We start from the raw sequence: 27,849 nt of genomic DNA on the forward strand, positions 1-27,849 counted from the left end.
TTGGTGGGCGGTTGGTTCCAACTTCCCTGTACGGCGGCCCAGAAGTCTTCGGAGGGCCCATCCCTGTTTGAACGCGCCCTGATCGACGACCAGCAATCTCTCTCCCTGCCACCGCCGCACGTTCCTGGGGCCCAACATCAGCGCTCAAACGCTCGAAACGTCCCCTGTCCATCAACGCCCGCGACCGCTCGTGACTGCTTGCCTGCAGGCCCTCGAATCTTCCACTACGCGCTGCCGGACATGCCCACCTAATTGCTTGCTGTTGTCGCTGCTGCTGCTGCTGCTGCTGCTGCTGCTGCTGCCGCTGCCACTCGCTGCCCACAAGACGCCGCCAAGCAGGCCACCGCCCGCCCTCTGTCGCTGACGCGCACCCGCCTGCCAGACGTGTGCTGGGGCAGGGAGACGGTAGTCCAGTCACGGGACTCGGCTCGTGCGACGACGAAGCCCCTCGAACCCTGACGCCCCAGACCAACATCTAGGAATGGCCAGCAAGCCCATGGCCGAGCGCAGGCAGAGCGACCACGCCGCTAATGGCGCCAATGGCCCCAGTGGCCCCAGTGGTCCCAGGGAGGGTCTCCTCAGCCCCAGCGACGCGCTCACCACCACCGCCGCCGCCGTCACCTCAGCCTCCACTCCTGCCGCCACTCCTGCCTCTGCCACCGCCTCCGCCTCCGCCTCCGCCTCGACCTCCATCTCCACCGCCTCCCGCCAGAGCAGCAGCTCCACCCACCTCGGCAGCTCCGTAGGCCCCCGTCTGCTGCCCTCGCCCATCCCGCCACCTACTGCCTCGTCGCAGTCGTCACAGCACCGCCCGTACTCCAGAGTCAGCGTCGTCTCCGGCCTCTCGCGCGACGACCAGAGCGAGCGTCGCGCCGCGCGCCAGAGCCACAGCCACAGCATCTCAAGCGCACCACACACGCTGGCGTCCTCCAAGGGCACCAGCTCGACTGCCGCGGACAATCGCGAGCGCCAGCGTGCTGCCCGCTCTCTGCCGCCATGGGTCCAGTCCGCCGACGAAGACGAGATAGCCGATGTCACCTCGCTGCTGCTGCCGCGCACGCCCACCTCCGTCCGCCCTGCCTCCCACAACTACATGCCCACGCCCAAGTCCAACGTGCCTGGCCGCAAGTTCGACCATGCCCGCGAAGGCGCGCCAGTGACCCTCAACACCCCTGTCAGCGAAAATGCCTCAAAGTGGAAACAATTCGCTGCAGCCTCCAATTACGAACAACATGACCGCCCCATCTCCTCACGGGGTCAGATTGTCGACGATGATTGGATGGCCGCCAACCTGCCAGACCTGGAGAAGCCGTGGGAGCCCATTGACGAGGAGGACAAGGAGGAGAAGCTCAAGGGCTTCTGGATGTTCACCCCCGCCAAGAGAAGGCGCAAGATGGTCCGCCTGCACCGCACCATAATGAACCACCCTATGGTTCCAGCGCTGGTCCGTATGATTGTGCTCACCTTCTCCATCCTGGCTCTGTCGCTGGCTGGGGCTATCTTCCACAAGTCAGACTCAGCAAGCTGCGACAACAATTCGTCAACTTGGATGGCCATCATTGTTGACGTCGTGGCCATCATCTACACTGTCTACATTACGTACGACGAATACACATCGAGACCCCTCGGTTTGCGCTCGCACAACGCGAAGATGGCCCTCATATTTCTAGACCTGGCATTCATCGTGTTCGAATCTGCGAATCTTAGTCTGGCGTTTCAGGCTCTGACCGACGACAAGTGGGCGTGTAGGGACGCTGCCGATTTGTCGACCCAGAACTGTCCGTACAGTCGGTCCGTTTGCGTGCGCCAAAAGGCATTGACTGCTACTTTGTTGATTGCGCTGCTGGCTTGGCTAGCTACTTTTAGTATCAGTACCCTGAGGTATGCCTTCCAAATCATGCATTACCGTGACTTTTGCTAACATTTGAAAGGTTGATCCACCGTGTCGCTAGGTAGTGCCTGCTGCGCACACCCTTATTCTTTTTCCATTCCATATACATATTCGTACCATCGTACACTTTTCTTTGCCTTGACTGATTCCGCGTCTTCACAGGAAAGACTCACACAGACCGATGCTCAGATACCGCATCGCCATGCGTGCTGGTACTTTCGTCCTCGCGCAGACTGACCGTTTCCGTTCTCGCACACGCGACTTTTCTGCTTCTGCATCTCCTTAGTTTTGATTTTGCATCTGCATGGCGTTGGCGGCACGTATTCCCCGCATCATTTCCTTGTCGTTCCATGCACCCTGGCGGTCTCGCCTGCAAGGCAGCCAAGGGCAAAGTAGATAGTCGGATAGGGTGCTGTAGTCCTCAGCACACCCCAAATATAATGATATGACCAAACACCGTCTTGAACACGTCTTCTGAGTTTATGCTCTTGTAACGGCTAAGAAGCAATGCCGCATTTCAATGGCTTCAATGCACTGTCATCTCTCCTTGGAAACCGAGAATCATTGTTGGGCCTCCTCCAACTACAGCTAGCTCTTCACACTTTGCTCCAGCTTTTCCTTCCCCCACAGCGCCGGCCCATCATCCCCATACATTGGATCCTTCTCAAGCCAGCTGACCCTCCCAACCGCTTCAGCTTTAGCCTCCTCTCCTGTTTTGCCATAGCACATGTCCCAGCTACAACCCTTGGGGTAGCTCCCCACCATCTGGAACCCACCCTCCACATCCTCCAACAATCGATGCGCAACACCCGCCGGCACAATGACGACATCGCCTACTTCCACTTCCGTCTCCACCTTGCCCGGGTTCTGCTCGCCACCAAAGAGTAGCTTGGCGCGTCCGTTGATGATGCACAGGATCTCGTGCGTGGTAGAGTGGTAGTGTGACGTCGTGTACATTGTGTAGCGCCACTGGGGCGTTATAGAGTTGCTGGGTAGATGCGATTCGATGGCGCTTGGGGATGTGGAAGGAGGAAAGCAGGAGTGGTATATCAAGAGGGGGTGGTTGTGCGGAGTTGTGTTGGGAATGTGGGCGTGCGAGGGGATGTAGTGTGATGAGATGCGGAGGGAGGAGAGTGGTGTCAGGTTGAGCTTGGCTGGCATGGTGGGCGTTGATGCTCTTTTGAATTTGGTGTTGTGCGGGTGGAGAGGGAGGGTTTGGACGGCAAAGGTCGTGGCTGTAGCTGACTCTGCTTCAGGTTACGATGTAGGGTCAAGGTAGAGGTCGATAGAAGTGTCTGGGGTATCGCATCAAGTTTGTAGGAAAGTTAAAGAGGATATAAGAAAACTCCAAGTCGACGTGGATATCGTCAATGACCCCGCAAGACGTCATAGGTTTAAGAAGATGATACTCGTACAATGCTTACACTTCGCACACGAGCTGATACTTTTCTAGGGCTTTTTGTGAGTATTGAAGAAACATTCTGAGACCTAGGCTTGTCGAATGTCGCTGACAGTGGACGAAGAGTAGGGTCTCTGCTGCTGAATACAGTGGGACAATGGTCAAGAGTTACGGCATAAGAAGTGACCAGTCCTCAGAGTCCCAATAACACAGATTGCTACTCAGTGTTCTTAGATAGCACGGAGTATCCATGGTCGTGACTGAGAAATTCAAGTCGTGAGCACCGTCTTGAGCTCTTGACCGAAACATCCCCAGCCCCACTTTTGCGGTGTGTAAGCGTTCGTGCAAGGCTGAAGTGAACCAGCCAAGCTCAGTGTTGCCTGAACCATCAACTTGATTCACAAAAGCTTGCTGCACCTTCTCCTTCCGCGCACTCACCGCCGGTTCACTCTCCCTCGTTCTTCTAGCAGTGAAGGGCGTTGCGCGCTACACTCGCCGCCGAACGAGTGCTTTCCGCCTTTACCATCGGCCGCTTGCACCGCGACCTTCGCCTCCGCACCTCGCAACTACCCCACGACCTCCTCACCCACAACCGCAACCGCGCCCACTGTCATTAGCACAGAGCTTGCGTCCGACCCAGAAACTCTTACACCACCCCTTCTGCACGCTACACGCAAGAACACGTCTTCACGTTGTGCCCCGCGCACGCGACGCTCGTCATGGCTTCTACGATGCCGCCCGTCCCTGCAAAGGACGATGTCAACGCTACGTAAGTGCTTGGTTCTTAAGTCTGCTCTTGTCGTGTATTGGCGAGAGCTTTCCAGCAACTGGTTGCCACAACAACGCCCCGGCTGCGCGCGTCCACGTCGCCAGCGGCCATGCACCCACCCCTACAGCCGATATAGGTATGATCCGTGCAGTCATACTTTTTGGCCGACGCCCGCAAAACCGAGTTCTTCTCAGGATATCCCATACTTCTACTCGAAGTAATGCTCTGCTATGGAAGGCGTGACATTCGACGGGCTTGGTGCGCCATTCGAGTCAATCGTACGGCCACACAATAAACAGAGATAGAGGACTCATCGGTTCATCGACTGCATATTTGCAAGGGGCGCCGTTTTGGCCACAATCGTCCATCGCGGTGATTTCCGGTGGCTTGCACTGGCTGGACCCGCTGGCTTTGTTGATCTTGCGAGAATTCCAAAGACAATGTGCTAACATACCCTTGCACAGTTGGAAATATCTAGAGGCTGGCGTCGATAAGATCATGACCAACCTGCGAGGGGGTATGGACATGAAGACATACATGGGCCTTTACACCGCCATTCATAACTTCTGTACCGCACAGAAAGCCGTCGCCGGCTCGTCCTTCACTACTAACAACAACCGCGGCGGTGCGCACCTACTTGGAGAGGACCTCTACCAACATCTGATCGAATACCTCAAGGCACATTTGGCTGGCGTACAAGCACAGTCAAAGGAGCATGTCGATGAGGCGCTTCTCACCTTCTACATCAAGGAGTGGAACAGGTACACGACTGCTGGGCAGTACAACAATCACTTGTTCAGATACCTGAACCGTCATTGGGTAAAGCGCGAGATGGATGAGGGCAAGAAGCACATCTACGACATCTACACGCTGCATTTGGTTCGGTGGAAGGAAGACATGTTCTTTGGCACACAAGAGAGCGTCATGCGCTCCGTCCTGAAGCTAGTCGAGAAGCAACGAAACGGCGAGACCATAGAACAGTCCCACATCAAATCAGTGGTCGATTCCTTTGTGTCACTAGGTTTGGACGAGGCTGATAGCTCGAAATCGACGCTGGACGTATACAAGCAGTACTTTGAGAAGCCGTTCTTGGACGCTACCGCGAAATACTACGACAACGAGTCGAAACAATTTCTCGCCGAGAACAGCGTTGTTGAGTACATGAAGAAGGCCGAGGCACGCCTGGACGAAGAGAAGGATCGCGTTCCCCTCTACCTGCTCAACGAGATCATGTCTCCGTTAATGCGAACGTGTGAGCAGTCCCTGATCACGAATCACTCCCAAGCCCTGCGGGAGGAGTTTCAAATCCTTCTGGACCACGACAAACAAGAAGATCTTGGCCGGATGTACAAGCTCCTCGCTCGCATTCCCGAAGGTCTGGACCCCCTGCGCAGCCGCTTCGAGACTCACGTCCGCAAGGCGGGCTTGCAAGCAGTTGAGAAGCTAGCGCAGGAGGGTGAGAGCTTGGAACCCAAGATCTATGTTGAGGCTCTTCTCGAGATTCACACTCAATACCAGGATCTTGTCAACAAGGCTTTTAACGGCGAGTCTGAATTTGTGCGTTCTTTGGACAACGCATGCAGAGAATTTGTCAACCGCAATAAGATCTGCAAGTCTGGCTCCAACAAGTCACCGGAACTTCTCGCCAAGTACACCGATACTCTGTTGAAACGATCGGGGGCGAAGATGAGCGAGGAAGACGACATGGAGAAGTTGTTGACTCAGATTATGACCGTCTTCAAGTACATTGAGGACAAGGACGTCTTCCAGAAGTTCTACTCGCGTATGCTGGCGAAGCGTCTCGTTCAGACTACCTCTGCATCCGACGACGCCGAGACTAGCATGATCAGCAAGCTCAAGGAGGCATGCGGTTTTGAGTACACCAACAAGCTCCAGCGTATGTTCCAGGATATGCAGATCTCCAAGGATCTTAACGGAGCCTTTAAGGAATGGCAGTCCAACAACTTGGACGAGACTGATGTCAAGGCCAGCGTCGATGCCAGCTATCACATTCTTGGTACCGGTTTCTGGCCGCTCCAGCCGCCTACTACACCCTTCACAGCCCCGCAGTTGATTGTTCAGACCTACGAGCGTTTTGCACGCTTCTATAACCACAAGCACCAAGGTCGTAAGCTCACATGGCTATGGCAACTATGCAAGGGTGAAGTAAAGGCCAACTACTGCAAGGTCGCTGGTTCCAAGGCTTCTCCAACTTTCCAGGTTTCTACATATCAGATGGCCATCATGCTTCTCTTCAACGACAGTGATAGCGTCACCTACGACGAAATCGCAGAGGCTACCAAGCTCAACAAGGAGACGCTCGATCCTAGCTTGGGTGTGTTCATCAAGGCTAAAGTCTTGATTGCTCAGCCAGACGGTGCCAAGCCTGAATCAGGTACAACCTACAAGCTCAACACAGGCTTCAAGACCAAGAAGGTCAAGATGAACCTGAACATCGGAATCAAGTCCGAGCAGAAGGCGGAGGCTGAGGATACGCACAAGACGATTGAGGAGGACCGAAAGCTACTCATGCAGGTATGTTTGTATACACTCTTGACGTTTGGATATTTACTAACTCGTTTCAGTCGGCCATTGTGCGTATCATGAAGTCTCGCAAGAAGATGAAGCATCAGCAGCTTGTCTCTGAGACGATTCAACAGATCAAGAACCGATTCATGCCCCGTGTTCCAGACATCAAGAAGTGCATAGACATTCTACTCGAGAAGGAGTACCTGGAGCGTCTCGAAGACGACGAGCTCGGCTACCTCGCGTAAGCTGCTCGCTGTTCATCTGCTGGTTTGCTGGCTTCGAGTGCGTTACGCGATTTGCCTAATGAGTAATGGGGTTCTCTTCTTTCACGGTCGGCAGTCTGCCATCGAGCCTTTTGGCTGCATACACGGCGTTTTCGGGAGTGGTAACAGTTACATATGGGTATGAGTGATGGGTAGGGCGTTTGAGCGCGATTGGTGCGTTCCCTCCCTCGACCTAGCGATAGCTCCAGGACGTGGACCTAAAAGGGGTCAGCAAATAGTTAGTCGACGGAAGAATGTTGAGCATATTCCTCCGTTCAGTGTCCTAGTCTCCGGTGTGTGCTGACTGAAATGCTCTCCATGCAAGGGCTTCATACCTGTGATGCAGACCACCACCACCTTCGTTCTTCCTTCACGGTATGTCCCCTAACAGACGTTGCTGCATCATCGCAGAATGGCTGAACTTCTGCGCTCTTGTCTAACAAGCTTACTCGAATGACCGAGGATGTCGCCATAACCCCTCATCATAGCCAATGATCTCTTGCTACGTCAAGTATAAATGACGATACGGCTATACCTAGATACAAGAACGAAGGGATCAGACTACTTGGAATTCACTGACATCTTACACAACTTGACAGCTTACAGCCTACAATCTCAAAACACCGCCTCCCTGATCCATAGCCGTTGTGCCAGACCGCCTTGCCAACAAGATAGCCATCATCACCGGCTCGTCTTCCGGAATAGGCCGTGCCATAGCCCTTTCTTTCGCCTCTCATGGCGCAAAAGTCATCTGCTCAGACTTGCGCGAAGAAGCACGCGTCCCCGGGCCCTCTGGCGAAGCCTCCACCACCGAAACGACCGTGCAGGCCATCACATCTGCTGGAGGCCACGCGATATTCGTAAAGTGCGACGCCACCGATTCCGAGGAGATAGAGGCCCTAGTATCAAGAGCAGTTGCAGAGTACGGCTGGCTCGACATGATGGTGAACAACACCGGAATCACAGTGGAGTTGGGGACACCGCACGGACCCCGACCGGTGTGGGAGTACGACGAAGATGCCTTCGACAAAACCCTCCAAGTCAACGTCCGCGGCGTCTTCCTCGGCGCCAAATACGTCGCCCGCGCTATGAAAGACTAACAGCCGCACCCGAATGGCGATCGTGGGTGGATTGTCAACCTCGCGAGCGTCTTTGGCCTCGGCGGCGGTCCCAACTCGAGCGGCTACATTACGTCCAAGCACGCCGTCATGGGGCTCACAAAGGCGGCGGCGTGGGATTGTGCACCTCGCAGGATCCATGTTAATGCACTCTGTCCCGGGTATACACAGCCTGCGTTTACGGCGCCAATCTGGGAGGATGCAGAGACGAAGGCGAGGGTTCAGGGAATGCATCCGTTTCGTGGGTTGGGCACCCCGGAGGATATTGCGCGAGCGGCTGTCATTTTGGCGAGTGAGGACGCGAGTTGAATCACAGGGATTGGGTTGCCGGTTGACGGGAGCTATAGCAGTATGTGAAGCAAGCATAGGGTTGTGACTTTGCAGTGCTTTTGGTGAGAAGTGAGTGAAGGAGAAACGCTGTGCTTGCATTCAATGGTTTGTATGCTATGCTACTAGAGCGCCGAAAGCATGCAACTATGGGGACACTATAGCCTCGCGTTTTCAAAACTCGTTCGTGTGCTGTCTTTCCGTGTGTCTTCCTTGCCTGTGGTCTTAACAAACGGACTGGGCGCCGTCTCAAGCCCGAGATCAATTACCATCTTCTCCCAACCAATCGCACATCGCGAAGCCAGCTCCTCGACGACCCCGTGGTCTTTTCTCTCCATGGCGCGGTTGAAAAGCTCAAAACTGACCCAGCCATCGTAGCCGATCTCGTTGATGATGGCATTTGCAACGTGTTTGACTGGCAGATAGGCACCGTACTCCGTCTCGCCATAAAACAATCTGCAGTTCCTACTCCACGACATGCGGCTCGGCTGTTTAGCGTTGTAGAATGGATGACCTGGCTTCAAAGGCGCGTCGAGCCTCTCAGCATCGACGATCTGGATGAAGAAGATCTTCTCGCGGTGCGGCTTGATCTGCTTGACGAGTCTTTGTATCGACTGTGCGACGACCTGCTCTGCGTTCACGTTGCACCCAGTGTCTGATGTGGGGTCTGCATATAGCCTGCCGAGGATGTTGAAGCTGTCGAGGCAGATACCGAAGTTGGGTCGGTCGACGAGCTGGACAATCTCCCAGCACCGCTCCCACTTGTCGCAATATGTACCCCAGCACAGGCTCTCGTATGCAAAACGGATAACTGGTGTTTGTTGCAAGCCCATGTCTGCTATTTTTTGCAGGTCGGAAACGATTAGGTCGAGATCAGACGAGATCTCGGATTTGGGAAGGAACGACGATGGCACCTGTACAATGTCCGTACCCAGGGCGTGTGCCAACTTCATCCAGAGTCTCATCTCTTCTATCCGCTCTTCGTGCCTCTGTCGGTCCAGCAGACCCTCATAGTGCATGAACGGTTGCAGGCAGATGATCTCAAGTCCAAGTGATAAACATAGGTCCCGTACGTAAGCAGCTGCTGTGAGGAGATCTGATGATGATTTTGAGGGCGCAAGATCGCAAAGGTCTTCGTAGAACAGTTCGATGCCTTGGAGGCCATGTTTCGCTGCCGTAGACATCTTGTGCTCAAAGCTGTGGCCGGCATAGCATCGGCCTAGCGACATGGAGGAGATACCCGGTCGGCAAACCATTGTGGTTAAATGTAAACCGAGGTCGTATTGATATCAAACAAAGATGAGCACAAGTATGGGCTCCAGATACAGCGCTTGGGTGGAGTATGAGCTGTAGGGTATTGATGTTGAGGCTGTATGTACTTCTATGTAGAAGGAGTATCTTTACGCTTTTGAAGATTGACAGCGGCCTCGATTGGGCCGATTTAGTGGTTCTAGAGTTTACGCGGAAGACTTTCGACGAAACGTCTCTAAGACCATCCTGGGCTGCGTGTTGATAAGATCTTTCGAGTTTGCCATGGGTAGCCGCGCCGAGCCATGACGATGATTCGCCACCTGGAAGTGACTTTAAGCGTGACATCGCGGCTGCTTTCAAGTGGGCTAGAGGTCCAGATCATCTTCGGCCACCATGAACATGACGCGTTAGATGTGATTTGTCGCGCAATATGACCAGTAATGAGGTTGCTGAATATTTGAAGTCGAGTTCGTCAAGCTGCCCAGATGCTTGGCTTTCACATAAGGAGAGAGTTGATGGTTGTTCGAGTGCGGTGTGCATTACGCGCCCGGACGTGAATAATCTAAGTTTCGAACTCGGCGCCATACTTCTCGAACAGTTCTCTCTTGGCTTTGGCGTCCAGTCTCTGTGACCGAAGGTCCGGCTGGTCTTTGAGATTGTATCGTTAGCATCTTTCGTATGCGTTGTTTGTGACAAGACTTACCGGATGGCGAGGTACAGCCGGCTACCCAGCTTGACATCCGGTATTGGGCATGTTGCTTCGTCTGGAGGTGGATTCGCAGTCGTCATTAATCCTCCTGCTTCGAGCAAGATCGCGATGCCTGCCGCAACGTCCCTGAAAGCCGTCAGTAACTGGATCTCGCACTTTGACATGTTACTCACCACTCCCAACATCCACCTTCCCACCAAATATCAAATGATCCCATCGCGACATACGCCAAATCTAGTGTTGCACTTCCCAAACTTCGCACTCCATGTACCATGCCACCTCTCCCTGACCTGCCACCAAGCTCTGCTGCCATGTTGACAAAACTCTCGATCTTGCGATGCATGTTGCCACCCGGAATATCTTTTCTATCCTTGCCCCACTCGCAGGAGAACACACAGCCTGCTGGGGCATTCTCGGGCATGGAAGCAATTGGATTGCGAATCAGTGGGAGCTGCTGTGTTTCGTTCAGAAAAGCTCCGCGACCAGCGCACGAGGAGAAAAACTGGTTGATGAACGGCGCATAGATTACTCCGACAAGAGGCTTGTTCTTGTGAATGAAGGCGATCGAGACACAAAACATCGGGAAAAGGTGGATGTAGTTGATAGTGCCGTCCAGCGGGTCGACACACCACGTAGGGCTCTCATCAATGAGATAATCCCGGCTGGCGCCTTTTGAGTACGACTCCTCGCCCACGAACCTGGGATAGTTAGGAAAAGTATTCAATCGTTGCATGTCAGACTTACTTATGTGAAGGGTAATTTTGTGTGATTTCATCTTTGATAAAAGTTTCGACGTTTTCATCCGTTTCGGTGACCAAGTCTACTGCGTTCGCCTTCTGTATATGCTCATCCTGAGCTTTGGTTCCGCCGCCTCCATCCATTCTCAACTGTGCAGCATCCTTAAGCATCTGTCCCGCCCGCTTCCCTAGGTCGACGGCGAATGCATAAATCGTATCCAGCTCTTCTCTTGATATTTCGGACATCGTGGTATAGTGAAAGATTGTGAGTGTAGGTGGACGTTAGGTGCTCCTCGATGACTCCATATCGATAGATGACTCGGTTGCAGATGCCGTTTCGATCCGTACGGTTAGCGGCGGAAATACGAATTCTGACATGGTGCGTTTTGACCTGCGAACTTCCGTTTGCCGTTACTGCTCCATTGACCTTCCTTTCATGCACTCGTTAGCACTTCGCCATATGCATCGTCTCTTTCTTGATAAAAAATACGGCTAGTCGAGGAAAAACACGCTCGCTGAGTTCATCCGCCCTGACAATTCGATTCTCCTTAACGTGGAGCCAGGCCAATGGACCCTTGATTGCGGGGAAAAGAGCTCTTCCGGGGTCTTGAACTCTTCCGACCCATCACAATTCCGTTGTACCGCAACAATCACTTGCGCGGTGGTCTGATAAACAAGTCAACAGACACCATCAACACTCAAAACATTCAGCATCAAGCTTCAGTCAAAACCTCATTGCGACATGTCCAAATCAATCCTACTCATCAATGGTCCTAATCTGAACCTTCTTGGCACACGCGAGCCTGCTACATACGGTTCTACTACACTTCCTCAGGTCGTCGAGGCCGCACAAAAACAATGCACTGAGAAATTGATCAAATTTGCGCACCTGCAGTCCAACCACGAGGGTGTAATACTGGACCGCATTCACGAAGCGCGTGAAAATGTGGACGCTATTATAATCAACCCTGGGGCTTTCACACATACCAGTGTCGCGATAAGAGACGCTTTACTGGGTGTGGATATCCCCTTTATCGAAGTTCACATCAGCAACGTACATGCACGAGAGGCTTTTAGACACCACAGTTACCTAAGTGACAAGGCTGTTGCTGTGATTTGCGGGTTGGGAACCTACGGGTACGAGGCTGCGATCGAGTATGCATCAAGGCATATCGAACCACGAGAGAAGGCTTAGGTCGTATAAAACAACAAGCTTTGATCGAACCAAACTGCTCTCCTTCTAAATTTGAATCCAATGAAGGAGTCATTGAATTCTGGAAAATCCAGACTCCTCAAAAATTCAAAGTCTATCCCATAGACTAGTGATTACTAGCAGTATGGTCAACAGCCACGTATGTAGTTCGCGTGATGCCAGTATTGGAGAGCTGCTTGTCGGTATCCTCTCCTCCAAGAGTTTCGAGTATTGCTCTATCGCTCGCGCTGTCCTCTGTATGTCTGGGTCTCCGCCCAGTCACAGCACCAATCGATGAAGACTTGAAGCAGGATTCCGCCTGGCCTTAAGCTTCTGGAAATACACCAGCTTGACTGATGAGTCTGCTCGAGGAGCTAGCATGAACTACAGTCTCAACGAGACAGTTTGCTTACACTAAAGAAATGGGAAGATTCCTGTTCGAGACGAGGTCTCACCGCACCGCAGTTCACGGCATTACGGGAGTCCGATGATTTTTCGACACTTTTCGACGCTCACAACCAGGTTGGGTAAGCGAGTTGTGTGGATATGCTACGGTCATACGCTCAAGTAAGATCATCTTTTTGCTTCATAGAAGCTTCTTTGAAAACATCATTGTCGATACACACTGACAATGTCCTCGCAGCTATTCGACCTACTTGTGTATTGTAAGAACGACCAATGCGACAGAGAGTGACGGAGACATCCGCTGTGCATGTCGGCTATGATCCCTGTATCAATATGGACAGTTGGGCACGTCGGGGGTGGGAAATTGCTGGGAGCGTGCTGAGCATGAGTGGTACTAGATATTTACCCCATTGATGCCTATTATACGCCAGAATCGTGTAAGAAACGATCGATGGCTGTGGATGGACGAACACGGTTCTGAAGCGGAAGAATGGGCCTGAGCCGAAGTGAGTCTGATTGGTCTTAGGTTTTTCTTGGTCTTCTCCTTCTCACTCTGCGCGACCCAAATATGCAAATTCGCAATTATATGTCCAACACCCAAAAGAGATATCAAGACGGTAAGGGTTGTTGACGAGGGACACAAGGTGTCTCAACAGAGGCATTATACTCCGAACTCCGCAGAGGCAAATGCATACACTGTCACAAGGCTGAACATGCAGTATGCACGTATATAGTGAGATCTTGGGTCTCCACTAAATCGTCGAATATCCGTCATTTCGCCAAAAAGGATCGAGCAGGATGAGTCGTAGGTATTTCGCTCGTCATACTGACCCAATAGCATGCCAACGGCGGGTTCCTTGCGATGCATTCACAATCTATTGCACCGCCTCACGGAAGCGACTAGAATCTGGCGGGTAAGCCCAGTAAAGCCAGCAAAACTCGTGTCTCTACTGGCGAAGTTATAAGTTTACCGAGCGACGCACGTCATGGCGATTGTTTCGTTACCTGTCCGTTGTTGATCATGGTTCTCTCCTGGAGGCTTCCTTCACTTCCCACTGTACTAAGCTCCATGTCTACATCAGCTCCAATCAACGACGATAGTCTTGCCCGGAAACTTGGAGCAGAGTATGATTGTGTTATTTTTGGCGGTGGACTGAGTGGCCTTGTCGTCACCAACCGCCTCACCGAGAACCGGAAGAGTATATCATGTACGATTCCAGGACCCTTACGTAAAGACGATGAAAACGTCCTTGTGGTTCTTCACATTGATCTACTAACGATCGTCAGTATCTGTGCTCGTTGTCGAAAATGGTGTGATTGACGATCAGCCTGCTTCCAGAGTTCCATCAATCGAAGGGTTCCCGAAACCACTCGGTACATTTTGGACACCGAATACGATCGACAATTCCACCAAGAAGCGCTGTTATGCTCGCTTCGCGTACTGCGACCCGATCCAGAAACGGTCCACTTTGCATCTCCTGACCAGCACCCATGTTAACGAGATTCTGTTCGAATCATGTGGAAAGCTCGCCGCAAGTGGTGCTAAGATCACCAATAACGGTAACGCCTTGACCACTTGCGTATACGCAGCCAAGGAGGTCATTCTTGCCGCTGGTGGTATTTTCACCCCTCATCTCCTCTTGCTGTCCGGAATTGGCCCTAAGGATGTTCTGTCAGCGGCAAACATATCCATTAAAAGAGAGCTACCAGCTGTTGGTTCCAACTCTCAGGACCACCAGGCTCTCTATATGAGGTAGCAACTGTCAAATCAGCCCATTCCGAATCCAGATATGCTAGTGGGTACAGCAGTTGACCAGGTCTTCAACACCACAGCTATGGCTCAATATACAGGAAACCGAATGGGCCCATAGGCATTGGGCCGTGGCAACGCAGCTGCTTTCCTTGCCTTCAAGCAGTTCTCCAGTAAGTACCACAACGTCACAGGCCAGATCTCGAAACAAGATGCAACTGCATGCCATCCTGAGCGGTACAGCAAAAACGAAGCGCTCTCAAAAGGCTTCTTCGCTCAACGAAAGATATTAATCGAGCACTATCTCTCAGACAACGCAGCTACTGGTGAATACTCGATTCAGCCATGGGGGCGCGCAACGACAGCCGTGCAGAAGCCGTTGTCAAGGGGTACACTCACCCTCAACACAATGCATCTACTAGCGAACACAATTGTAGTGCGCAACGCCTTCCAGAACCCAGTCGACAAACAGGTACTTGGCAAGCTTGTGCGCTGGAATCGCAAGCACTGGGCCAAACAGCCTTTACTTCAGCGGTATTCTCCGGTCGAGACGGTCCCTGGTGTTCAATATCAGACGGACGAGGAGATCTTCGATGCTAGTACCAAGGCTGCAGCTCTCGACCCAGCATATGCTCGTTCCAGTGGTGGGTGTGCTCTCATGCCGGAGGAACTGGAGGGATGTGTTGACCCAAAGCCCAGGGTATATGGTGTGGAAAGGCTCAGAATCGTAGATGCAAGTATTCTACCACTCATTCCAGCGGACCATTTGCAGGCGACGATGTATGCGATTGCTGAGAAGGCTGTGGACATTATCAAAGGCGTACATTAATACAGACGATGCAGCCTTGCGCCTGGAATATGGACAGAGCAGAGGCCACTTTCTGATTTTTCCAGCAATATTATACATGATCGCTTGCTGAGATGCACCAAAGGTGGCGGAGAGATGATGATGTGTCTGATCTGAGGTGTGTCCGAGGTACAAGCGGTGGTATTTCTTGAAAACAGAAAACAGGCGCTAAACGATTCGCCCCACACGACCCCACCAGAGCCGCCGGATCCATGCACTCGGGGCTGCGCGGGTGGCGGAAACTACGACGACCTTGTCCGAAGGTTCGAGCGTCTCTCTCTTGTGCACGCCTCTAGGCTGCAACAACCGCCGTACTCCTACATTCTGGACATCTGCACCTTCTCGCAGCTGTTACCGCCTGTTTCTGTGCCGTCAGAGAAGAGAAAGAGGCCGTCGTCCCTCGATAGTCTGTCCGCATCATGCCTGCGCCACTTGCCAAAGGTGAGTACGAGCTCTCATCTACACTAATGCATGTTTCGGTTGTGTAGCCTTTTTCCTTCCCAACATATCTTCCCTCCTTCTCCACATGCCCTGATCCCTACGCCAACCTGTCCCAGGATCCGGCTCGCGCTCTGCTTCATCCAACTTTCGGCCTTACAATCCTCGAACCCTACCGCACCGGCCTAACCACCTTTTGCTACAGGCCTCATAATCGCCGCGTCTGTCCTAGTCGCCGCTGGCATTGCTATCTACGAGAACCCTCAAGTTCGACAATGGGTTGATCAGTCTCGACGCAAGATTGCCGTAGCCCTGCATTCTCTCGGCGATGACATCCAGCCGCGCCGACCGAGCGAGTCGTCCGATGACTTCGAAGAGAGGAAGAAAAGGCGGGAAGAGCTGACTAGGATGAATCGGAATGAATTGATTAGACGGGCTCGTGAGGAAGGCATAGCAGTCGACCTGGACGAGCTCGCCATGATTGGAACAGAGGATGCTGCGCTCGCCGAGAGGAGGTCGCGTGCCAACAGAACTAAGAACTTCGATGAGCTTGTTGGCAGCGATGGCATGCTTAGACAAGAAGCAACCACCACTGGCACTGAGAGATCGGACGGTGGGTTGAGAAAGCGAGGTATGGCTGGTTTCGCAGCTGGCACCGCCGCCGCAGCAGCCATGTCGAACCCCTTCGCAGATGAGAACGTTCTTTTCGACGTTGGCGACGACGACAACGAGGCCCCTTCACCCAAGCCTTTCATCTATGAGGAGCCTACAGACGGCTCGCGATCTGCTACGCTTGAAGCTGGGACACCTCCCATCGAAGCCCCTCGCGCGCCAACTTTCGAGACGCCTCTTATCGACCTGGCCTCCGAACCTCAATCTGTCTACCTGCACCCCGAAACTCACCTACCATCTCCAATCACGCCCCTGCAAACCTCTGAGGCCGAACAGGCTGCCCAGTCCTTCTACTCTTTCACCTCATCCAGCGAGCAAGACGACCAATTCGAAGATATGTCTGCCGGAACTCTTACACCCCGCTCTGAACGATCAGCTACGACCGGTGCATCTATTGTGCCCAGCCATGCCGATGATATTGCGATACTGAGCATGCAAAACGATGGGGACCACGACGCACGATCCGAGGTGTTCTCCGAGAGTGGTTTTACGGATGCTGAATTTAGTGATTTCGAACAAGGAGACAGGACTGGTGTCATGACCCCCAACTCTTGGACAGATGTCGGCAGTGACAATGAGAGCGAGTGGGATGGGCCACAGGGAAATGGACATGTGAGCCAGATCCACCAGTAAAGTGATCCTCTCTTCTATTTTCTTCCCGCGGCAAAAGACTGGCAAGGCGTTTTTAGGTTTGGAAATTACGGGATGGGGCAGATACCTCGTGGCGTTCTTGTGAAATTAATCTTTGGACATCACCAATTTCATCGTTCTATATGCATGCCCTCGTTGATGTTTACACATACCACTACTCTTCACACTTCTCAACACCCACGTTCCACTGCCCCTGCCTCAGCGCCTCCAATAGCTCCTCCCAGCTCACACCCACATCTGCCAAAGCCTCTCTAGTAGCCTCAATAACCTCAGCGACCCCAGGGTCAAGATACCCGCCACCACCTTCAAGTACGAACCCCAGAAACACCGTTGCGCTGGACGTCGATAAGAGTAGTTCGCGATGCACCTGCCTGACATAGCAGACTAGATCTAGCGAGGCACTCAGCTCATCGATGTCCATTTCCCTCGCATCGATCATGTTGTCGAGGTCTGCGAAACTGAGATCATGGTTCAAGACCAGGCGCGAGTATATGTGGCCCATGGTTGTGAAGTTTTCGGTGAACACGCCCTGTTCGTTCACGGGTGAAGAGGGAGGTGATGGTATATGGAGCAGAGATTGGCGTCGGCTGGTGCAAATGCGTTAGCGATGCGTTTGGGGCTTGGTGGCCATGTGTTAGAGGATGTTAGGTTGCTGGCTGTGCGTTGTTGGGACGAACGGAGAAGGTCTGGCTTCAAATGGTAAAGGGAAAGATCTTAGAGCCAATGCTGGGCGAGAGTTCAAAAGCAGCTCACGCAAATGATAAAGACTAGCACACATTCTTGTTCCACGGGGGGTGCTAGAGAATTTCCTGAAGGCTGGGGTTTTCATTCTCAGTGATCGAATATGCGCCACCCGTGTATGATGAACCTTGTGTTCTTCTGTATAGTAGCTCATGTCCGTAAACGTGGGAATACATCGACTGATCACCAGAAAAACTCAAATACAACGTCCATGGTTCAATAGAGAAAATTGAGAAGATAATGAGGTACTGTATCAACAATTGACGAAATCTCTACATATGCCTTCCACTGTCAAAGTATCACTACTAGCACGAAGAAGACCCTTCCCATCGACAGAGCATCGAAGAGCTGAAGTCAATTCCTCAAAAACTGCAGCAGCACACATTTCCTCACACTTGGACAGAACCTCAAACTATGTTAAGCACTCGTCCCAGATGTCCCACAAGGACAGACAACTGCTCGATTTCCGCTCTCAGGTGTTCCAAGTCCTGCCTCGACTGCTTCATCTCCTTCCGAGCTGCGGCATCGTCTTCAACAACAGCGGCTTGCAACGCTCGGACGTAATCTGAAAGATACTGGGTGTCCCTGCCTATTTGTCCCATGTCCTTGAGCAGATCTGTTATCTGGCTGCGGTTCGATTCTACCACACTCTCGAGGTCCGCAAGTCGCTTGCGGGTGGACTGCTCGGGGTTTGGAAAGGTCATTTGGGTGGTGTTGTCTTGCTGAGTCATAATCTCAAGTGGAATGTGTGCGTATCTGGTATGGTGGAAGACTGTGAGAATTCAGGGTCTTTTATGTACTGAAAGATGAAGAACGTTCGTTGCTGGTTGTCTTGACAGATGTGGCGGATGAAGTGGCTTGGGATGAGCTGTTCCCACCTCATGCGTTTGCGACACACTTATCCGAGATCTGTGTGCAGCTTGCCAGCTGTGATCTAGGTTCTCCCAATTACCGATTGAGACAACGGTACTGGTTACATTTGGGTGGTTGTACTACAACGATAGAGAAGTATGTGGATAGTGAATACATAATAGAAACCAAATCGAAGACACGGCTTGCACTTCGTGATGGTTGATGAGTTGGCAGAGCTGCGTTGGGAAAGCGTGATGTGATCTACAAACAAGCAATACGTACCGGTACGTGTCCACAATGGTCTATGCAATACCAACGACACCGCGATATGCTTCTCTAACTCTACTGCTCTTGCACACCACCTGCTCCCCGTAATGTCCCGACTAACCCGCAAAGCGAGTGCTATGCAACTCCTGGAGCTCAACGCAGCACATGTCCAAGCCGAGCAACAAGCGCTGCATGCCGAAGTCTGCAATATCAAAGACGCTTTGAGGCGGAGCCACACCGCTAATGCCATGCTTCGCGGCGATGTGGAACGGTTCAAGAACATAGTGCGAGCGCAGGACGCTGCGCTGCGTGGTTTACACGAGGAGGTCTTCAGCGTGAAGAGAGAGCTTGCTGCGTTTACGAGACTGCCTGTTGTTGAGAGTGGTACCCATATAGTGAAGACGAACAAGCAGCACGACGCGAAGGAGCAGATGAGGAGAAGATGAGTGTGATTGGATGGCGTAGTACCAGGCGACGGATCTGACGGATCTGTATTGTATGTTGGCCAAAAGCCAATAACCATGTCGCTGTGAGCCAGTGGTCACGGCATGATACTGTTTTTGATACAGATTTAAAGAGATTGGCATTTGACAGCATCTAGCCCACTACTTATCATCCGAAGTCTAAGCAGTGGTATTTTAGGCATCACGATGCCTGTCATGCTCTTCCAAGGCCTTTCTCTTTCTGGCATGCTCCCCGTGGATGCCCCATAGACATACAAAGACACCGAGCACACTTGAAAGCAGCGTAACGTAGTACGCTCTCTGATAGCACAGCAGTCCCTCTTCGCAGTTACGGTTGCCATCCGGTTCAACAATGGAGTTTGAGTCGTACACTGCACCATAAAACAAGTTGTAGACATTGCCGCTGACAACAGGAGCCCATGTAAGGAAACCCCAGTTGACCGAAAAGCCGTCAGGACCAAACGTGTCCACCACGACCGCTGGAAGGACGCCAAAGGTTACGCCGTATGCAAGACCGCAGAGACCTGAGACCACCCATAAGTAGTTTGGGTTCTCAATGCGAATCGCGCAGAGTTGATCGATGGCGAATATTGTAGCCGATATAACAACGCACCAGAAGCGTGAGTGACCCAGACGCTTCACGATAAAGTCGGAGCCAATTCCCGATGAAAGGCGGCCGAAGAAGGAACCAAGTGAGATGATAGAAACATGCCATAGCTGGCGGTGTGCAACAAAGTCTTTGCTTACAGACTTGTCGAAGTGGTTCCATAAGGCTTGGACGTTGTGACCGATATTGCTACATCAAGTCAGCAGCCACGCTTTTATGTTATCCATCATGAACCTACTTGATCGTCATGATACCAACACCTGTCAACAGACCCATGAGAATCCAAAGTTGCCAAAACTCAGGCTTGTAGAGGAGCGCAAATCCAGTTATGTCTAGGCAGTGTGAGTGAGATGACTTTTTGCTATGTGTGCTTGCTGCATCATCCTCCGGATCAAGGTCTCCAGGGCCAGAAAGGAGCGAAGATGTTTCGGTCGACGTTCGGCTCGGATCATCTTCATCTGTTGGATGTGGTTGGTATATGATAGGGGCATATATAGACTAAAGCTACAAGCCAGAAGAGAAAGTTGGCACTTACTGACTTCCTGCGGCGGAAGCACGGTTGCGCTGAACTTGCTGTGATGGGAGTTGGTTCGATGCAAGACGTTGGAATTGCGACGTGTACGCTCGTTGGTAGGCAGAACTGAGTAGCCGGTGCCGCTCTTGTGGTCGACAACAATGAGGAATGGTATAGAAACGAGGACGAGTAGAGAAGTCGCTAGCGAAAGCATAGTAAGTAGGCCAGAAGTGTTGCCAGGAAAGGCGATACCGGCAATGAGGGTATAGAAGAAGGCACTCAGTCCAAAAGCTGCCAGAGGGAAAGCCGTGGCCGACCCGCGGTGTGCAGGCCAGTTCAATGTCGCTGGAGGTGTCAGTACATGGTGGTTGAGGGTGCATGGACGTGATTACCTGTCTTCAAGGCAGCCTGGAAGGCAGCACAGCTGCCCACACCAGTGACGAAGGAATAGAAGGATATCATGGCGACGCTCATAGATCCAGGGCCACCATCGTAGGCTGTCGACCATCAGTCATGGCGAAAGTAAGGGTTCTAGATGCAACGCGTACCCATTTTAATGGGGTAGTATCCAACGAGCAGCGCAAACATGCCAATGACGGCTGACAAGCGCGGGTTCACCCTATCTGTTATGAGGCCAATTGGTATGCCCGAGGCGTACATGCCCATGTTGGCTGCTGTCCCCTGGGGGTTGTGAGATGGTGGCGCTCGAGGCGGGCGACGGAGAAGGGGCGTACGATGACATTGCTCTGGGTCGTTGAGAGCTGGAGTTTGTCGGCAAACTGCGGTGCCCATGCTGAGTATGCATACTGCCGTGTATTAGTGCAAGGCGACGGCCGGCAGACTCGGCCATACGTTTGTTCCACATGCCAGCGCGATGGCCGTCGCAGCAATGACGGACACAACCCGTGTCTTCTTGTGGGGCGCGGTCTTCTCCGGGTCGACCATCGTAGGCAGGCAGAGTTGTGGTGTTAGGGAGTCGCAGCAATCATCGAGTGTAAGATTGGGAGGGTTGCGCAATGGCTGCAAGTGGGTCGAGCAGATAACGGCAATGCACGGGAGCCGGGGGTGAGACAACGTAGGGGATGCACAGTACAGACTACAGACACGTAGCCACGTAGCCACGTAGCCACGCCAGGCGTGGAGAGCGCAGAAAGCACACCGGGCACGCGGGAAAGCGAGCGACGGGCAACGACGAGATATTCTGAGAAGGTGACGTCCCCCATGTGGACGCTTGAGCTGATCGGAGATAAGCCGCCAAGCACGGAAAGAGCCGCGAACGCGGGTGAACGTCACCGGACTCGTGCATCCTTCTGCCAGGCCAGGCGTCTACACAACACCAACCCCACCAACATCGCAACATTGCAACATCGCAACACCGCAACACCGCAACCCCACAACCATGGGCGCCGCGCTGTCGCTCCCCTTCCTTGCCCTGCCCGCCATGGGTACAGTACGCATAACATCGTCTCTCGGCCACCACACGCGCTAACACGCCCAGGTATGGAGCGTCGCCGCCTCCTGCTGTGGCGCGGCCACCTGCAGCGCCGTCATGGGCTCATGCGGAGGGAAATGCGGAAACAGCATCGCTACACGTATCGCATATGCGCTGATCCTCCTCGTCAACTCGATCGTCTCGTGGATCATGCTCACCGACTGGGCCATGAAGAAGCTCTCCAAACTCACCCTGGACTACGTCGACATCAAGTGCCACGGCGAACAGTGCTACGGCTTCGTCGCCGTCCAGCGCATCAACTTTGCTCTCGGCCTCTTCCACGTCATCATGGCCCTCATGCTGGTCGGCGTGCGGTCTTCCAAGGACGGTCGTGCGCCCATCCAGAACGGCTTTTGGGCACCCAAGATCCTTGGCTGGATCGCCATGATTGTCCTCACCTTCTTCATCCCAAACTCGTTCTTCATCGTATGGGGCAATTACTTCGCCATGGCTGGCGCTTGTCTGTTTCTGCTCGTGGGTCTGATCCTGCTCGTCGACCTGGCGCACAACTGGGCCGAATACTGCCAGGAGAAGATCGAACCCTCCGAGTCGAACATGTGGACTGGTCTGCTTGTTGGCTCTGCTCTTTTCATGTACTTGGCTTCCTTCGCCATGACCGTTGTCATGTACATTTACTTTGCCAAGAGCGGATGCGGCATGAATCAGGCGGCCATTACTGCACGTATTTCCCATGCCTGACCTGAACCTCACAACTGACATGCTTAGATCAACCTCCTGCTTCTCCTCATCACATCCGTCATCTCGATCCACCCCGCTGTTCAGAACGTCAATCCCCGTGCCGGCCTTGCACAATCCGCAATTGTAGCCATCTACTGCACCTACCTGACCCTCTCTGCCGTAGGCATGGAGCCCGACGACCATCAATGCAACCCGCTCATCCGTGCTCGCGGCACTCGTAAAGCCACCATCATCATTGGCGCTATTGTAACTTTCGTCACCGTCGCCTACACCACAACCCGCGCTGCTACCTACGGCCTCGCTCTCGGCGCCCAGGGCAACTCGTACGGCAACGGCTACAGCCAAGTCGGCGCTGACGACTACGAGCATGGTCTCGTGACTCAGCAACCCGAGTCCCGCCGCGACATGCGTCAAGCTGCACTCCGCGCCGCCGTCGAATCTGGCTCGCTTCCTGCCTCTGCCCTTGACGACTCTGACTCGGAAGACGAGGATGATTCACCTTCCAAGGCGCCTCGTGACGATGAGCGCAATGCCACGCAGTACAACTACAGCCTTTTCCACATCATCTTCTTCCTCAGCACGGCGTGGGTGGCGACGTTGCTGACGAGCAATTTCGATGAGAAGGCCATGACGGACTTTGTGCCTGTAGGCAGGACGTACTGGGCTAGCTGGGCTAAGATCATCAGTGCATGGGTGTGCTATACGATTTACGGGTGGAGCTTGGTAGCGCCGCTTGTGCTACCCGATCGATTTGACTACTAGGAGTCGCGTTGTACTGAGGAGTTGTGAGATGGGCATTCTATCATTGGACATTGTTTAGCGTTGTATTTGTACGGACTGCCGTCGCTGTGTGTGTTACATGTACATAAGACCGCCACCAATTTGCATCAACAAGAATCTGCATGCATACAAGCCCCAGATCGAGTCGCGTCCGTGAACCAGTCATTCCTCAATTGCAATCCCCCCAATCCTCCTAATCCTCCCAATCCTCTGCGCCCTGATAATGGTTCGCACCTAGAATCCTCAACTCGCCCTCGATATTCCCCAGGTCCTCTCGAATGTCGTAAAACATATCCCACTCTCTCTTGATCCTCTGGCCTGTCTCCCAGCCCCCCGTCGCCACATACAGAGCATTAAGCGCCTTCGATCTTTCCGCCGGGTCCTGCAAGCCCCTGCCAAAGATCTCCATGGCTACATGCACACACCGCTCCCTCTGTCCAGAAAGCTGTAGCCGCAGGCGCTCGCGCTGCGCGACGATGCTGTGGACCACCAACTGCACGGCAGCGGCGGGGGACCCCCCGCGTAGGATAGAATTGAGAAGCTGCAGCTGTCGCGGCCGCTCGAGGAGACGGTACTTGCATTGCCATCTGCGCCGCCAGATGCATTGCGCATTGTCGCGACTGATGTTTGCGTCGTTGGGCGAGTGCGGCACCGTCCAGATGGCTGAGGGCGTGCGCATCTGCTGGCGTGTCTCGTTCGAGTACTAGACGAAGTCGTTGGGGATGGTCATTGTGCTAGTTGGCCGTGGGGTCGTGGGGTCGCAGTGCTGGTGGCGTGGTGCTAGCGACGGAATAATATGAGGTAGTGATGGTGCTAGAATGATGGCGCTGGGTCTGGAGGTTAGCGGATGCGCTGCGTGAGCTGGTTTGCTACTTACAATGGCCGCTGGTGGTGCAGGTGGTGTTGACACAATGTTTGGTTTTCGAAATACATGTACTGCGATTGATCCATGAGGTAAGAGCGGCGTGCAGCCCTGTGACGATCTCACATTGCATCTCGTAGTGACTTCCCACAAAAGATGAGAGTATGCACAACGCAGGTCGAGTTTGTTGAAGCAAACAATCGCACACTTCAGCCCACGTCGCTCGGGCTTTTGACTTTGTTCTTGGCGCCCTTTGGCCTACCACCCTTGGGAGCCACAAGTGGATGTCTAGGTTTGGCGACCTGACCGCCACGAGGTGAAGGTGCATTGTCCCTCGTACGCTTTGGTCCCCTTCTGAGTCGAACAACAGCAGCCTGAACTTCTTCCCCCTTCTTAGGTCGACCGGGTCGACGTTTCGGTTGCTCTGTAGCCTGTTTTGGGGCAGCCAGAGCAATCAAATCCAGCGTCTCTCGATCCAGGGTATCCCGTTCGGGGAAAATGGGTGAGCCCATCCATGTCAACTGTATGTCTGTCTGTGTGCCTGCGTTTGCGAATTTGAATGTACGTTTCTTCTGCTGAGAAGTCTTTTCTTCTACCTCCTTCAGTACTTCAGCTTCGACTAAAAGTGCCCGCGGCGTATGCCTCACTGTCACCCCAACGCCTTGCAGCCCATGGTCTGAAGCAGCTCTGTTCCACACAAATTGCTGGATCAACCCTTGCCTGGAAATCATGACGAAGCCCATGGGCCAAGAACTTCGTCTTATAGCCTCCATCGTCCCTTTTGTGGCCTTCAACGTTGTCGCTAGCAAACCCAAAACAGGCTTTCTCCTCCATTCAGCAGGCATGGCGCGAAACGATCCTTCGAGCTCGCGGACATGGCACGGCCCGAGTGAACATGTTCGTGCTTTGCACTGGATAATGACGGGCAATGGTTCGTTCAAAGGCGCCAAAACCCAGTGTCCGATGAGATCGATGCCAGCGTCGTTCTTTGCGCCTGTGCGAAGAAGAGAAAAGCCAAGTCGCATGAGGGAAAGAGCAGCCGTGTACTCATAGTGGGTTCCCACGTAGTACGTTCGTAGAGGAGAGAGTTTCGCGCGGTTCGCGTATTCGATAAATGTCGCCAGCGAATTATGATCTTTCGAGCCGTGAGGGACGATCAGCCTCGGAAGGTCAACAGGCGCAGCGTTGTGGGCGGACGTGGTCGCGATACGGCGTGGAACGAGGCTTTGCGGAGGTGCTCGGGGGTGCCAGAGAAGGAGTGATGCGTTCTTGAGCCATGGTACGTGCAATGAAGGTCGCATTACGAATGGGCTTCAATGTATGCACATAAGGGTAACATAATTACACAAAGGATAGTAAAAGAAAGAGTGTGGGGTGCAATTGACCGTTCGATGTGGGGAGGGGGTGGAGCAAAGGTCAAAATCGCGTGAGTTTCGAGCTAAGAATGACTAGTTCAGCCTTATGGACGCGTCCTCCCGCACGCCATGTCTCTCAACGTCCCTCACCCCACACGCACGGTAACTCTAACTGCCACCCACGCCCTCCCTTGGTTTGAGTGTTCGCAGGCCGTTCATAATAACAATCCACATTGGTGAAGGTTGACATCACCCCACAATGGCCGACATTCTTACGCAGATGCAAGATGAGGTGGACATGGTACGCGTAGGGAGCGAACATATGACGACATGTTCATTAACGGCGACTAGCTTCTGAACATCATGCAGTCGCAGCTCTTCCAGATACGCACCAGGGCGCCCCCAAGTGTACCAGAAGGCCAGCAAAAGCTCAGCTCGTTCGCTGAGAAAGAAGCCACCGACAAGTCTGAGAACGCAACACAGCACTCTGCGCAACCCACCCAGACCAACGAGCCCGCACCACCCGCACAGCCGACTAAGCAAGAATTTAACAAGGATCTAAAAGAGATGGCGGAAGACCTGGTAGTCAAGTCGCAGCAGATCGAGATGCTAATAGCGAATCTGCCTGGTGTTCACTCGAGTGAAGCCGAGCAAGTGCAGCGCATGAAGGAGCTCGAAAGGGAATTGGAAGAGCTCGAAAGCGAGCGGCTACAAGCCGTCAAGGACAAAGAGCTGTTGCTGACGAAGGTGGAGGAGAAGATCATGGGCGTTGGCAGGATGCGATGAATGTGCGTCTATGAAGACGGCTTTGGATCCGGACGGAACCACAAGATCCCTATCCCGACACTACCAACCCTGTGCATCCCTGGGACCTGTAGGACTTCCTAGTAAGCTTGCCAATTGCGGAGATGCAGTCGGAGTATGATTTGATTCTCACGCAAATGCGTCTATGGCTCCAATACCTAGCACGGGCGTCCCGGAAACACATTGCCACGACAAGAAAGCGCACATAGCAACACTAACTTGACCGCCACACATTCGCCCGGGGCGCCGCTTCAAGTCCGTCCCACCTCAGGTCCTCATCGATCGCCTCTAGCTGAGCCTTCAACCTATTTAGTAAACTTTCGGCCTGTGCGTAGTGGCGCCTTTCCTGCGCAAACATGGCACTATTGCACAAAGCGTTGCAATCGGCCGCCAAGAGCGGGAGTTCGGTGGCCCACAGATTGAGGTTTTCTAGATGCACTCCCATTGGTCGGTTCCTTCGGTGCTCGCGCTGCCCATCGTGAACGGCATTTACGTCTGAATAGTGGTGCGAGAAGCCTCGCCTTGAGGGTTGGTATCGGCCTCTTGAGTTGTATGGCATACTGAGAGGATGACAGGAACGTGAAAGGGAATCTGCGTCCCTTTTATAGCTTTGCTTACACGCCTCAACAGAGCCTGATCATGATTGTGAAAGTCAGGTGGTAGAAGCATATAGCAATAATCAGGTTTGCTATGCCCTGTTGCAAACTTTGCTCCTTGCCGACAGCCCAGCATGATAGAAAACTACTTGTTGTACTGGAACATGCATGCCTTCAGCGGGCTACAATTTTGTGTAAATTGATCCTTTCCCATCACGATCGATTTCCCTTTCGCTTTCGCTTGACGCGTACCCTAGCTTCAATAACATACCTCTTTCCGTAGCCTCGCCTTGCGTTTCATACCCTCGCCCCTTATGCAAGGCAAACTACACTACGTCGCCGTACGACCCGCAAGCTGCAGCATCTCGTATTCAGGCTCCCCTTCTCCGTATTTCGGCCAGCACTTGCATCCGCTCGTGTCCGTGGCACAAGAGGCAATCTTGACTGCCCAAACTTCTCCGCAAAAGTGTTTCCTCGGCTTGTGTATGAGGGAAAGTGGGGATTAGAGTCCTGTGCGGAGAACCCTGACCAACGGTCTGGGTAAAAAATGGTGCCACGTCTTGCTCTATCCATGATGGTCAATTCGCATACTGTTTAAACTTTGTATTGTGAGTACCTCCTTTGGTAACGTCTACGGGGCACTGTCTCTAGCCAGAGCAATGTCGTGTCAAAGTCAATCTAAGGAGATCGAAGGACGTTGGCTGGTTTTAGGACAATCCAGGATAAGGACTCTCTGCGAGTGGTAGCGGGACCAAATCCAGAGAATAGTAGAGTGATAGGATACAACAAGTTAAACCAAACGGTATCGAATAGTACCGTACATGTGGTGGCATGGCATGCCGGATTGTAGGTCTCGAACGCCTGAACT

At 53.0% G+C, this 27,849-nt stretch overlaps 16 protein-coding genes across 16 annotated transcripts, besides 6 other annotated features; 9 read left to right on the forward strand and 7 right to left on the reverse strand.

The window, feature by feature from the left end:
- Positions 1-267: 267 nt before the first annotated feature.
- Positions 268-308: a tandem repeat.
- Positions 309-481: 173 nt separating this feature from the next.
- Positions 482-1,956, forward strand: EKO05_0000827 (uncharacterized protein; the record flags this gene model as incomplete). The annotated part of the gene is made up of 2 exons (XM_038936918.1): positions 482-1,881; positions 1,932-1,956. 2 exons carry the CDS (start codon positions 482-484, stop codon positions 1,954-1,956), a joined length of 1,425 nt encoding a protein of 474 aa, XP_038803371.1.
- Positions 600-643: a tandem repeat.
- Positions 645-684: a tandem repeat.
- A 199-nt stretch (positions 1,957-2,155) lies between the features above and the next one.
- Positions 2,156-2,195: a tandem repeat.
- Positions 2,196-2,479: 284 nt separating this feature from the next.
- EKO05_0000828 (uncharacterized protein) lies at positions 2,480-3,052 on the reverse strand (the record flags this gene model as incomplete). The annotated part of the gene is made up of 1 exon (XM_038944812.1): positions 2,480-3,052. The coding sequence occupies one exon, from the start codon at positions 3,050-3,052 to the stop codon at positions 2,480-2,482; it is 573 nt and encodes a 190-aa protein (XP_038803372.1).
- A 957-nt stretch (positions 3,053-4,009) lies between these two features.
- On the forward strand, positions 4,010-6,833 carry EKO05_0000829 (ubiquitin ligase (cullin) of SCF; the record flags this gene model as incomplete). The annotated part of the gene is made up of 3 exons (XM_038936622.2): positions 4,010-4,059; positions 4,524-6,594; positions 6,645-6,833. 3 exons carry the CDS (start codon positions 4,010-4,012, stop codon positions 6,831-6,833), a joined length of 2,310 nt encoding a protein of 769 aa, XP_038803373.2.
- A 535-nt stretch (positions 6,834-7,368) lies between these two features.
- Positions 7,369-8,115, forward strand: EKO05_0000830 (uncharacterized protein; the record flags this gene model as incomplete). Its single annotated transcript, XM_059635506.1, has 1 exon — positions 7,369-8,115. One exon carries the CDS (start codon positions 7,369-7,371, stop codon positions 8,113-8,115), a length of 747 nt encoding a protein of 248 aa, XP_059491489.1.
- Positions 8,116-8,454: 339 nt separating this feature from the next.
- Positions 8,455-9,552, reverse strand: EKO05_0000831 (4-hydroxyphenylpyruvate dioxygenase; the record flags this gene model as incomplete). Its single annotated transcript, XM_038944813.1, has 1 exon — positions 8,455-9,552. The coding sequence occupies one exon, from the start codon at positions 9,550-9,552 to the stop codon at positions 8,455-8,457; it is 1,098 nt and encodes a 365-aa protein (XP_038803374.1).
- A 557-nt stretch (positions 9,553-10,109) lies between these two features.
- Positions 10,110-11,239, reverse strand: EKO05_0000832 (Inositol-phosphate phosphatase; the record flags this gene model as incomplete). The annotated part of the gene is made up of 4 exons (XM_059635507.1): positions 10,110-10,170; positions 10,251-10,382; positions 10,430-10,954; positions 11,001-11,239. The coding sequence occupies 4 exons, from the start codon at positions 11,237-11,239 to the stop codon at positions 10,110-10,112; spliced, it is 957 nt and encodes a 318-aa protein (XP_059491490.1).
- Positions 11,240-11,735: 496 nt separating this feature from the next.
- On the forward strand, positions 11,736-12,188 carry EKO05_0000833 (3-dehydroquinate dehydratase; the record flags this gene model as incomplete). The annotated part of the gene is made up of 1 exon (XM_038944814.1): positions 11,736-12,188. The coding sequence occupies one exon, from the start codon at positions 11,736-11,738 to the stop codon at positions 12,186-12,188; it is 453 nt and encodes a 150-aa protein (XP_038803376.1).
- A 1,471-nt stretch (positions 12,189-13,659) lies between these two features.
- Positions 13,660-15,071, forward strand: EKO05_0000834 (uncharacterized protein; the record flags this gene model as incomplete). Its single annotated transcript, XM_059635508.1, has 4 exons — positions 13,660-13,798; positions 13,878-14,302; positions 14,462-14,984; positions 15,040-15,071. The coding sequence occupies 4 exons, from the start codon at positions 13,660-13,662 to the stop codon at positions 15,069-15,071; spliced, it is 1,119 nt and encodes a 372-aa protein (XP_059491491.1).
- Positions 15,072-15,606: 535 nt separating this feature from the next.
- Positions 15,607-16,930, forward strand: EKO05_0000835 (uncharacterized protein; the record flags this gene model as incomplete). Its single annotated transcript, XM_038936923.1, has 2 exons — positions 15,607-15,628; positions 15,831-16,930. 2 exons carry the CDS (start codon positions 15,607-15,609, stop codon positions 16,928-16,930), a joined length of 1,122 nt encoding a protein of 373 aa, XP_038803378.1.
- Positions 16,931-18,096: 1,166 nt separating this feature from the next.
- Positions 18,097-18,393, reverse strand: EKO05_0000836 (uncharacterized protein; the record flags this gene model as incomplete). The annotated part of the gene is made up of 1 exon (XM_038944816.2): positions 18,097-18,393. One exon carries the CDS (start codon positions 18,391-18,393, stop codon positions 18,097-18,099), a length of 297 nt encoding a protein of 98 aa, XP_038803380.2.
- Positions 18,394-18,915: 522 nt separating this feature from the next.
- On the forward strand, positions 18,916-19,254 carry EKO05_0000837 (uncharacterized protein; the record flags this gene model as incomplete). The annotated part of the gene is made up of 1 exon (XM_038944817.1): positions 18,916-19,254. The coding sequence occupies one exon, from the start codon at positions 18,916-18,918 to the stop codon at positions 19,252-19,254; it is 339 nt and encodes a 112-aa protein (XP_038803381.1).
- Positions 19,255-19,446: 192 nt separating this feature from the next.
- On the reverse strand, positions 19,447-21,338 carry EKO05_0000838 (uncharacterized protein; the record flags this gene model as incomplete). The annotated part of the gene is made up of 7 exons (XM_059635509.1): positions 19,447-20,068; positions 20,118-20,211; positions 20,415-20,738; positions 20,786-20,890; positions 20,942-21,074; positions 21,128-21,199; positions 21,246-21,338. 7 exons carry the CDS (start codon positions 21,336-21,338, stop codon positions 19,447-19,449), a joined length of 1,443 nt encoding a protein of 480 aa, XP_059491492.1.
- Positions 21,339-21,739: 401 nt separating this feature from the next.
- Positions 21,740-21,783: a tandem repeat.
- Positions 21,784-21,792: 9 nt separating this feature from the next.
- Positions 21,793-23,346, forward strand: EKO05_0000839 (Membrane protein tms1; the record flags this gene model as incomplete). Its single annotated transcript, XM_059635510.1, has 3 exons — positions 21,793-21,843; positions 21,892-22,563; positions 22,612-23,346. 3 exons carry the CDS (start codon positions 21,793-21,795, stop codon positions 23,344-23,346), a joined length of 1,458 nt encoding a protein of 485 aa, XP_059491493.1.
- Positions 23,347-23,557: 211 nt separating this feature from the next.
- EKO05_0000840 (uncharacterized protein) lies at positions 23,558-24,043 on the reverse strand (the record flags this gene model as incomplete). Its single annotated transcript, XM_038944818.1, has 1 exon — positions 23,558-24,043. The coding sequence occupies one exon, from the start codon at positions 24,041-24,043 to the stop codon at positions 23,558-23,560; it is 486 nt and encodes a 161-aa protein (XP_038803384.1).
- A 392-nt stretch (positions 24,044-24,435) lies between these two features.
- On the reverse strand, positions 24,436-25,527 carry EKO05_0000841 (uncharacterized protein; the record flags this gene model as incomplete). The annotated part of the gene is made up of 1 exon (XM_038944819.1): positions 24,436-25,527. The coding sequence occupies one exon, from the start codon at positions 25,525-25,527 to the stop codon at positions 24,436-24,438; it is 1,092 nt and encodes a 363-aa protein (XP_038803385.1).
- Positions 25,528-25,840: 313 nt separating this feature from the next.
- On the forward strand, positions 25,841-26,367 carry EKO05_0000842 (RNA polymerase II mediator complex subunit; the record flags this gene model as incomplete). Its single annotated transcript, XM_038936492.1, has 2 exons — positions 25,841-25,882; positions 25,933-26,367. The coding sequence occupies 2 exons, from the start codon at positions 25,841-25,843 to the stop codon at positions 26,365-26,367; spliced, it is 477 nt and encodes a 158-aa protein (XP_038803386.1).
- An 818-nt stretch (positions 26,368-27,185) lies between these two features.
- Positions 27,186-27,224: a tandem repeat.
- Positions 27,225-27,849: the final 625 nt, after the last annotated feature.

This window comes from Ascochyta rabiei, chromosome 1 (genome assembly GCF_004011695.2).
Source record: "Ascochyta rabiei chromosome 1, complete sequence".
Lineage (NCBI taxonomy): Eukaryota > Fungi > Ascomycota > Dothideomycetes > Pleosporales > Didymellaceae > Ascochyta > Ascochyta rabiei.